The 9,320-nt window shown below is 46.2% G+C and overlaps 1 protein-coding gene across 1 annotated transcript; it reads left to right on the top strand.

Annotated features, from left to right (window-relative positions):
- The first annotated feature begins 5,865 nt into the window (after positions 1-5,865).
- Positions 5,866-8,448, top strand: LOC125945769 (uncharacterized). Its single transcript, XM_049668059.1, has 2 exons — positions 5,866-7,200; positions 8,290-8,448. The coding sequence occupies exons 1-2, from the start codon at positions 5,866-5,868 to the stop codon at positions 8,446-8,448; spliced, it is 1,494 nt and encodes a 497-aa protein (XP_049524016.1).
- Positions 8,449-9,320: the final 872 nt, after the last annotated feature.

Genomic DNA, 9,320 nt, shown 5'->3' with positions numbered 1-9,320 from the left:
TTGGCGCCTAAAACGCGCTTTTTAATGCCGAAAGATCTGGCCTCTAGTAATAATATGCTGGGTGCCGGGTTATAGAGGCATTGAAGGTAATGTGCGAGCAGACCAAATGGCCACATCAGCTACATCACACACTAGTAATCATACAGTAGCTGTTCCTGTAACAGACTTGAAACCTTTCTTGCGAAATAAACTGCGAAGCCACTGGCAAAACTTGGGGGACGCTGAAACAAATAATAAACTTCACATTATTAAACCACAGTTAGGTTTATGGCCCTCAGCTACGAAAACACGACGAATTGACGTCATATTCTGACGTCTCAGAATAGGACACACGTACGACACCCACAATTTTTTGCTTACTGGTGATGAACCACCAACCTGTGGTAGGTGTGATGAGAGGCTGACCGTCCTCCACGTCCTGCTGGAGTGTCGGGAAGCCGAAACGGCCAGAAGAAAACATTTTCCTGTAGCATACCGCTATCATATCCCTCTTCATCCCATGATGTTTATTGGTGAAGAACCACTTTTTAATGCCAATGCAATCCTCGGCTTTTTGAACGATGTTGTGCTACATGTTATTAGCCCAATAAGTTCGTAGCGCATCCTCTCTCTAGAGGATGCCGCTGTGATAGTTTTTTATAGCACATGCCTCCAGGCCCTTGTGGTACAAGGGCTCTGTCTAGGCAGTAGTGCTTCTTGCCAATTACTGCATCCTAAATATTTTAAATATCGTGTCATTCTTTCTCAATGCATTATTCATTGCATAGTACACCTCATTAGTCATTGCCATGATTTTAGTACATGTATATTTTACGCACTTTACAGCGATTATTTTTAGGCCCCTTTACAGCCACGCCTCATCTACTTCTCAGAATTCATCGCTCCACTGCAAACTCACAAACACTGGCATGGCGCTTTTTGGCCATACTTGGCCCTTGCGCCATTAAACACCATACATCATCAAACAGGGCAATTTCACTTTTCTTGCACTTTTGAATGGACGAACAATAGTTTCCAACATAATGTGGTGCAACGCTAATTAAGAGTGTCAAAGTGTCACAGAATGGCTGGCTTTATCCCTGTTTTTAAGCTTTCCACCATAATAAGCTACTCCATATGTGAGTCCCTTTCTGGATTTTATAGTTCAGAGTACAAGTGATTCTGACGCCATAAGCAAGTAGGTGGAAGCAATCATTGGTGCTCCCTGCCGATGCTACTGCACTGCCTGCAATGTGATGGCAAAGTGAGTACAATCACTTCTAGTAAATCGCCTAAGCAATATGAAATCTCTTTACAAACATTATAGATGTTTCCAGAACACTGAGTGTAAACTTGGGACGTTTCGCGACAATAAAGGAATGAATAAACTTTTATTTCCATTTTTAAGAAAGGGCAGAGGCCGGGGGAAAGGAGAGAGGGAAGTCTATGTACTCTATCCCACCACTTTATGTGGCTAGACGTCAGTCGTGGTAGGCCTCCGCTACCTCCTCATCCCACCTCAGGACTCGGTCCTGCAGAGTGGGATCAGAGCTGTGCAGTGCAGTCTCCCACAGCTCCTCGCAACTAACTAATGGTTTGAGGGTGTGGGGCGGAGATTTGATGGGACATTGCCACATGATATGGGAGAGATCTGCTGTCTGGACAGGCCAGAAGCGACACTTGGGTGTCGGGTATGCGACGGGAAAGAATAAGTGCAAAGTGCGTGAAGTAAGAAAAGTGCGAGTTTGTAGTTGGCGTCAGAATATTTCTCTGTGGCGCGTGCTAGACACAGAGAGAGGTGGACACGTTAGGCGTTGGTGTTTGTAGCGTGTGCAAATTTCATGGAATGTGATGAGTGTTTCATTATTGGTGTGTTGTTAGGAGTCATTGGGTTCTAAAGTAAGGCCCACATTTGCGACTACCCGGTCCGTGATTCCTCGAGCAGTGGCATGAGCCATTTCGTTGCCTGGTAGTCCGTGATGTGCTGGAGTCCAGATGAGAGCGGTGTAGATTTCTGGTAGGTGAGCGACAAGTAGATAGTGCGCACGGATGGTAATGTAGCTGCTACTGAAGTTCCGGATAGCAGTCTTCGAGTCACTGATGATGACATCGCAATCAGGTAGCCCCGATGCGTGACAAAGAATTGCTGAAAATGAGGTGCAGACAGTTCGGCAGATGCCTGTACATTTCTGATACTAACATCGGGACAGTTTTCAAAACTGTGTAGTTTTCATAATCTTCATATAGCCAGGTAACTACTTTTATTGTTTTTCACAAGGTTTTACATCACATATCTTTTTCAAGTACATAGAAAGGTGCTTCACAAGTATGGGAGAGATATAATAATTGGTGTTCTTGTATTTGATGTTTCCGTGGAGCGGTCTGTGCGACATACGGCCCACGAGCAGACATTAGACGGACGTGGCTACGCTTTCTTGTTGTGCTGGCGTGGCAGTCAGATACCGGTTATGGGATTAGAAAAACAGAAAAAGCACCATTTTTTCACCAAACGCAATACGCAGCTTGATGTACTGGCGGCGTCAGGCACGCTAAACCAAAATGTGTGCGTGTACATCTTTTGTTCGATGCGGACAAGGCCAGACGCACCACCACCGTATGTATTCATAAAGTTGCCGATTCCCATGCCGCAATATTTGTGCAGCGTCCATTATTAAACTTTTCTGTTCCCTATTAACCAAAGGGAGCAAGCAGGTGCTCTAACCAAACCGTAAGCAGATTCCAGCCTGCGTTTGAGCCTCTTTTTTTCTTCTTTAAATTCGCTGTATGTCTTTAACCGTGATAAAAATATGAATACCAATATTATTACCTGAATTTAAAATGTGATTCCCCAATAGGTTTAAGCTGAATGATCGCGAATGATATGACCAAAAAATAAAAAGAGAAACGCTTGCGAAGAAATTAATAAAAATACAATCAGCTACGCAACCTTGCACGGAGGTCGTACTGAAACAGCTGTGGTGTATTCTTTAGCCGAGGGTGAAACGTCGTCTAAAGACAAATAGATTGTATTTTCTACATAGCCGAATACGAAATGTAGGCTTACTTTTACACAGATATAGTGCGTACACTGTACGTACCGTTGTGGGTATTACTGGTTGTTAAAAGAAACCCATAAGATTTTACTACGCGTGTAAATTTACAGCCGGATGCCTTTAGCGGTGGCAAAGCGGTGCTTACGGGGGTAACTCTTGTTGTGCAATAGTAAAGGTAAACCGAGTGCGCAGTTGGTCGCAGTGGGATGATGGAACATGAAAGTCGAACATGAAAGTTTGACAGCTCGACGTGTGCTTAAAAATGGTTCTTTAAGTTTGCAAACGCGTGCCAAGTTTTCATTCTCTTTCCAGGTGAAGAAGGAGGGGTAGTCTATACGTTGCGCTGAACCTGAATTTGAGAAAACTAGGTATGTGACAGCATTCAGCAAAAACCGAACAGCACATGGCGGCTTTCCTAGATATAGAGATGTCACAGCTACTTGGCTCTTCGGGATCGGGTCGGCATATGCAATTTCGTACCAGCTGCGACTTGTACAGAGTAGCCAGGTGTATAATAAACAGCAGGCTCGACACTCTTTGGTACCACGCCGAATTGCGGGACCCGTTTTCGAGCGCTTTACCCACCAATCGTGAACTGTGTAATGGCTTTCCTGAGCTACAGAAGCGTTAGGCGAATGACAACTCTGTTTCCCACAATTACACCAAAAGCGGCTGTGGTCAGCGATGAGATGCTGGCCAGCGTGGCTGGCCTGGGTAAGCTCCACATTTTCTTACAGTCAGCAGCTTTACGAACAAACCATAGATGCTATTGTGTAGCTGGCAACTTCGATGCATTACTGTATGTGAAATCTTGTTGCCAATCAGAAGCTCAATTGAACTCAGTATATTTCTTTTTAATGGATGCTAGTAGCGTTCAACCAGTCCTCGGGGAAGCAATAAATATTGCATAGGTGGTCATGAAGTTTGTCGCGAATACATAGCGGTTGATTAGCAGACATCAATAAAGGGGTGTAGAATGTCTTAAATTTATACATTCATGGAATACGGTTGCTTCGTTATCAATCTTAAAGGTTATGTAAATTTAAAGAGTAGAATTGTGTTAATGTAGCATTATCTTCATATCATCTTGTTGTTTCAACAACTAAATTGCAATGTAACCTACGGGAAGCTCTTCATAGGCAGCAGGGACCACAATAAGGGTTTCAGTGTCTTGTGTCTGTCCCATTCCTATTGGAAGGTATTGAACTACTTTATACTTCAGCCTTACTATTGACAAAGATGTTAGAGATAGCGGGAAACAAATTCAAGTCTATAGTGGCCTGAAGAGACATTTACAGCGGTACATCAACCAAAAAACCTTGATCAATATTTTGATGTCTGTAAAATATCTAGTTTATGGGAGGTAAACAATTACAAGATGGAGTCCCTAAATAAGTGACCTTAGTAGTCCACCGTCTCTGACACGTTTAGGTAACCAAACAATCACAATGTCCACGTTTCAGAGTGCAACTAAGGGAATATCAGCTGGTAATAATAGCCGGCATATGATTTATGCTTCGTGCAAAATGTTTCCGGTGTAAATGTACACATTTTTAGGAAAGAACTGCGGCTTCATAAACGCACCTTTATAGCTGGCCAAATTTCTCGCAGGACTGATCCAAAACTTGTTTTCTAACTTCGAAACTTGCGTAACTCTGTTTATTATCCTTTTTCAATTAGGGGCATTTTTATTTGCTATATAATATATGCATTTATTTTTCAGCATAGATTGCCAGAAAAAATGAGTTGGTGATGTTGACCAGACCTGCTGCAAGCCGTAGTATTTGTGATACCAGTTCATACAGCCTAAAATTCAGTCCCTGGTACTGAGACCAACATAGTGTTGCGATATGATTGTGGCAACAAGCGAACAGCACGAAAGCAAAGTATTACGCTAACTTGTATTAACTACTAACTAATACTAACTAAGTATTAACTACTAACTAATACTAACTAAGTATTACGCCACAGCGGTTTTTATACTGGTGGCGGCATTTATTTTTATGCAATTTTTTATAAAATATTTGGTTTTATGGACTTTGTAAACCTGCAGTCACAGGTAGGTTGATTGAAGTAAGTTGAATTTGACTGAGGAAGCCAAAACTTCCGGGTGTTATGAAACATTCTTGAAGTAGTTTCCCCAATGTTCTCTATAACATTCTTGACTAACGTAAGTTCTGCTTCCTCCGCGCGTTTGTACACATATGCACCACTCCACGTGCTTCCCTGCCATTAGGTTCGAAATTTGTGTTTGCCCACTCAACGTGTTTGCCCACTCAACACGCGTAAACATCTAATAGGCACCTGAACTGATATTGTTTATGGAGCTTACGCTAGTTTTCGTTTGCGCTATTATTGAGCTACAGCTTTATTGAACTCTCCTTACCTGACGAGAAGGTTATGGATATTACGAATATATTGGAGTTTTCTCTCTGTTTTTTTTTTGAGCAGCTGTCACCGACGTCGAAATAATAAAAATGTAGGGGTAAAAAAAGGTGGCCTGAGCGAAATGCCAATATTGCGCATTATCCACACATAAGACAGAGCTCATGCCTATACGTTATACAGGATGCACTGGTGTGAACAGTTATGAAGGCTAGGTCTGTATCATACTTGGCTATCACGGAAGCAGACGAGCTGATAGCGAGCGCGTCCTTCTTACCCCTAACCACTTCGGCCTATGCGGCACCCTCTCGCACGATGCTATAAAAGAGCACCTAATAAAGCGACAAGCGGTTTTTCTGATGCCCATCCACTGTGTGTGTCGTCTTACTCAGGCGCCAACGATACATGGTGTCAGAAGTGCCCGCAGCCGCGCGGCAGGAAGCAAGCCATGGACGCCTTAAAACTACCCTGCCCACTACAGTTGACCGGCAACGTCAGAAGGAACTGGGATCTCTTCAAGCAAAGACTGGACCTATTCCTGACGGCTACCTCGACAGACCATCCCAAGACAGAAGCGGTCAAGGCGGCCATCCTCCTCAGCGCCGCGGGTGACGAAGCGCTTGAGGTCTATAACAACTTCACATTCGCCGAAGGTGAGCTCAAGGATGACTACGAGACACTATTGCGGAAGTTTGACGCATACTGTATTGACCAAGGGAACGAGGTTTACGAACGTCATGTTTTCTGTATGCGACTTCAAGGTGAGGGAGAGCAATTCGAGCGGTTTGCACGTGATCTGAGAACGCAAGCCAAACTTTACAATTTCGGGACCCTTGAAGAGTCGCTCATTAGGGACCAGATTGTATTCGGGACTAATAACAAGACTGTCCGAGAGAAAATGTTGCGGGACAAAACCTTGACTCTACAAAAAGCCAAAAACATGTGCGAAGCTGCTGAAGCGGCGGCACAACAAAATGCTGCATGGGCCACCGAGCGCATGCAAGTGGACTACTCTCGCCGATATGAACACGGCAAAGAACAGAAAGGCCGGTGCAAGCACTGTGGTCGGGTGCACGCGCCATGGCAATGCCCAGCCTACGGAAAAACCTGCTACGCATGTAAAAAGAAGAATCACTTTTCATCGTGCTGCAAGAACCCGCAAGTTCACGGCATTCAGGAAGATCATGAAGATAGCTTTGATGTTCTTGACGTCAGCATCTGTGGCATAAGCACAAAACCAGGAAAAGACTGGATAGTGCGTGGCAGGGTCTCTGGTCACGAGATAGAACTGAAAGTAGATACGGGTTCCCAGGCCAACTTAATGCCGCTTAGTATCTTTCAGCGCATCTCGAAAGTGAACGCGTTGCGCCAGAGCGCAGCAGTGCTGACTGCCTACAACGGTTCCGAGATCAAGCATCTCGGTGTTGCCACTAAAGCACTAGACATGAACGGTACAACGAGAGATACTGCCTTCTTTATCGTCAAGAAAGGACGCCAAGCAATCATTGGCCTGAGCACATGCATCGAGTTCGGCATTGTCCCAGCAAATATCGACTCAGTCAAGCGAAGTGGTGAAGCAAGGATAGAAACAGAATTTGCGCCTCTGTTTCGCGGAACGGGCTGCGTGCAAAGAAAGTACAAGATGGTCCTGCGACCAGACGCGGTTCCAGTCGTACAACCTGCTCGGAAAGTACCTTTGGCACTGAAGCAACCATTGCGTGACGAGCTGGCACGCATGGAGAAAGCGTCCATCATCGTAAAAGTTAAAGAACCCACCGAATGGGTAAGTCCCCTGGTTGTGGTACGAAAAAAAGACGGCGCTCTCCGAGTATGCATGGACCCTAGAGAAGTAAACAAAAATTTATTACGTGAGCACTACCCGATGCCTACCCGCGAAGATATAGAAAGTGAGCTGTCAGGGGTTCGATTTTTTTCGCGACTGGATGCCAACTCGGGTTTTCACCAGATACCCCTTGATGAAGCTACATCGCGCGTCTGCACGTTCGCCACTCCCTTCGGGCGATATCGGTTCCTAAGGCTACCGTTCGGCATTTCGTCCGCCAGTGAGCTCTTTCAAAAGACGCTGACTGAGATCTTTGAAAGTATCCCAGGAGTACGCGTTTACGTCGACGACGTCCTCATTTGGGGTACTGACAAAACCCAGCATAACCAACGTTTGCATGCCGCGCTAGAAAAGGCAGAAAAAGCAGGACTCACGTTTAATCCTGAAAATTGTGTGTTTGGTATGAAGGAGATAACATTTCTAGGTGACATAATCAATGAAGGCGGCTTGCGCCCAAGTCCCGAATTGATTAAAGGCGTCCGAGCCATGCATGCGCCGGAAGACAAAAATGCTGTGAGACGAATGATGGGTGTTGTTAACTGCTGTCGAAAGTATGTACCCAGCTTAAGCGATAAAACGGCGCTGCTACGAAGCCTCGTCAAGGACGATACTATTATTGAGTGGACGACAGCCCATGAGCGCGAGTGGCAAAACGTCTGCGAGGCATTAACATCTCCGCCGCTCCTGGCTTTTTTTGATGAAACTAAAGAAACAAAGATCTCGGCAGACGCGTCAGCTATCGGCATTGGCGCATCGCTATTGCAAAAACACCAGAATGAATGGCGCTCAGTTATGTATGCCTCGCAAACGCTAACTGATAGCGAAACGCGATATTCGCAAATCGAGAAGGAAACGCTTGGCATAGTGTTCGCCTGTGAAAAATTCCACCAGTTTACTTATGGCCGCAAGATCCGCATAGAGACGGACCACCGACCGTTGTTGGTCATCGCAAAAAAATACATCGGAGAAATGCCACCCAGACTATAGCGTTTCTTTGTTCGCCTTCTAAAATACGATTATGACTTGCAGTTCGTTCCTGGAAAGGACCTGCTCCTGGCCGACATGCTCTCCCGTGCGCCTACCCTTTCACCAAACCCGGAAGCAACGGAGGACATCGAGGTTCATGCAGTTCGTGTCGTCTCATGCATGGTAACCCCATCGACAAAACTTCGCCTTCAGGATAGATAGATAGACAAACTTTAATTCAAATATAGTTTTGTCTTGCCCCAATGCGGCATCGCTAATGGTCGGGGCCCCTAGTCCAGGGCTCCGCTGGCTCTTGCAATCTTCTCTGCTCTCTGGATCAGCTTGAGCTGGTCGTCGAGGGCCGAGCTGGACAGCAGTGCCTCCCATTGCTCCCTCGTGGTGTTCGTGTCATGGTGTTCTATGTTGTGTAGCGTGCACTCCCACGTAATGTGGTATAGGGTTGGTGTGGCCCCACACCACGGGCATTCGTCCCTGTAGGCTGTGGGGTGCAGGCGATGTAATATGTGTAGGTTCGTGTAAGTGCCTGTCTGGAGCCTACGCCAGGCAGCGGCATCCTCCGTCTTTAGTATTCGATGGGGTGGGGGATATCGCAAGCGACTCCCTCTGTGGTAGTTCAGGATTGCTGAATACTCGGGGTCAACTGGGTCTGGGTCATCTGCAGTCGGCGTGATGAGTGCTCGGTTATGTGCAAATTCTCGAGCTACTCTGTCGGCATACAGGTTACCCGTGATGGCAGCGTGACCCGGTATCCAAATGATGGTTATGATGGTGTTGTCGTCAGTGTCCTCCTTGGGTATTAGGACTAGGACTTGTGCCGCAGGTCTTGCGATTCTTCCCTGTAGGAAGTTGCGGCAGGCCTGCTGGGAGTCCGTGAGGATCGTCAGTGGTTTACTTGCGCGTTGACCTTCGCGGATGGCTAACGCGATGGCCAGTTCTTCCGCTTCCGTGATCGTGCAGGGGCGGGTCGATGCACTGGAGGTAACGTGGCCTCGGCGGTCACAGACCACTGCCACTGCGCCCTTTTTCTTTGTTCCGTACATAGCGGCGTCCGTAAAACGGGCCGTGCTATCGAA

This window comes from Dermacentor silvarum, chromosome 5, assembly GCF_013339745.2.
Source record: "Dermacentor silvarum isolate Dsil-2018 chromosome 5, BIME_Dsil_1.4, whole genome shotgun sequence".
Classification (NCBI taxonomy): Eukaryota; Metazoa; Arthropoda; class Arachnida; order Ixodida; family Ixodidae; genus Dermacentor; species Dermacentor silvarum.
The sequence above is the reverse complement of the archived record's forward strand: the minus strand, read 5'-3'. Positions and strand labels throughout refer to the sequence as shown.

Coding starts and splice junctions, on each gene's coding strand:
- LOC125945769 (XM_049668059.1), top strand. CDS start 5,866: ATGGACGCCTTAAAACTACCCTGCCCACTACAGTTGACCGGCAACGTC. Junction 7,201..8,289: donor TTAAAGAACCCACCGAATGG/GTAAGTCCCCTG, acceptor TATGACTTGCAG/TTCGTTCCTGGAAAGGACCT.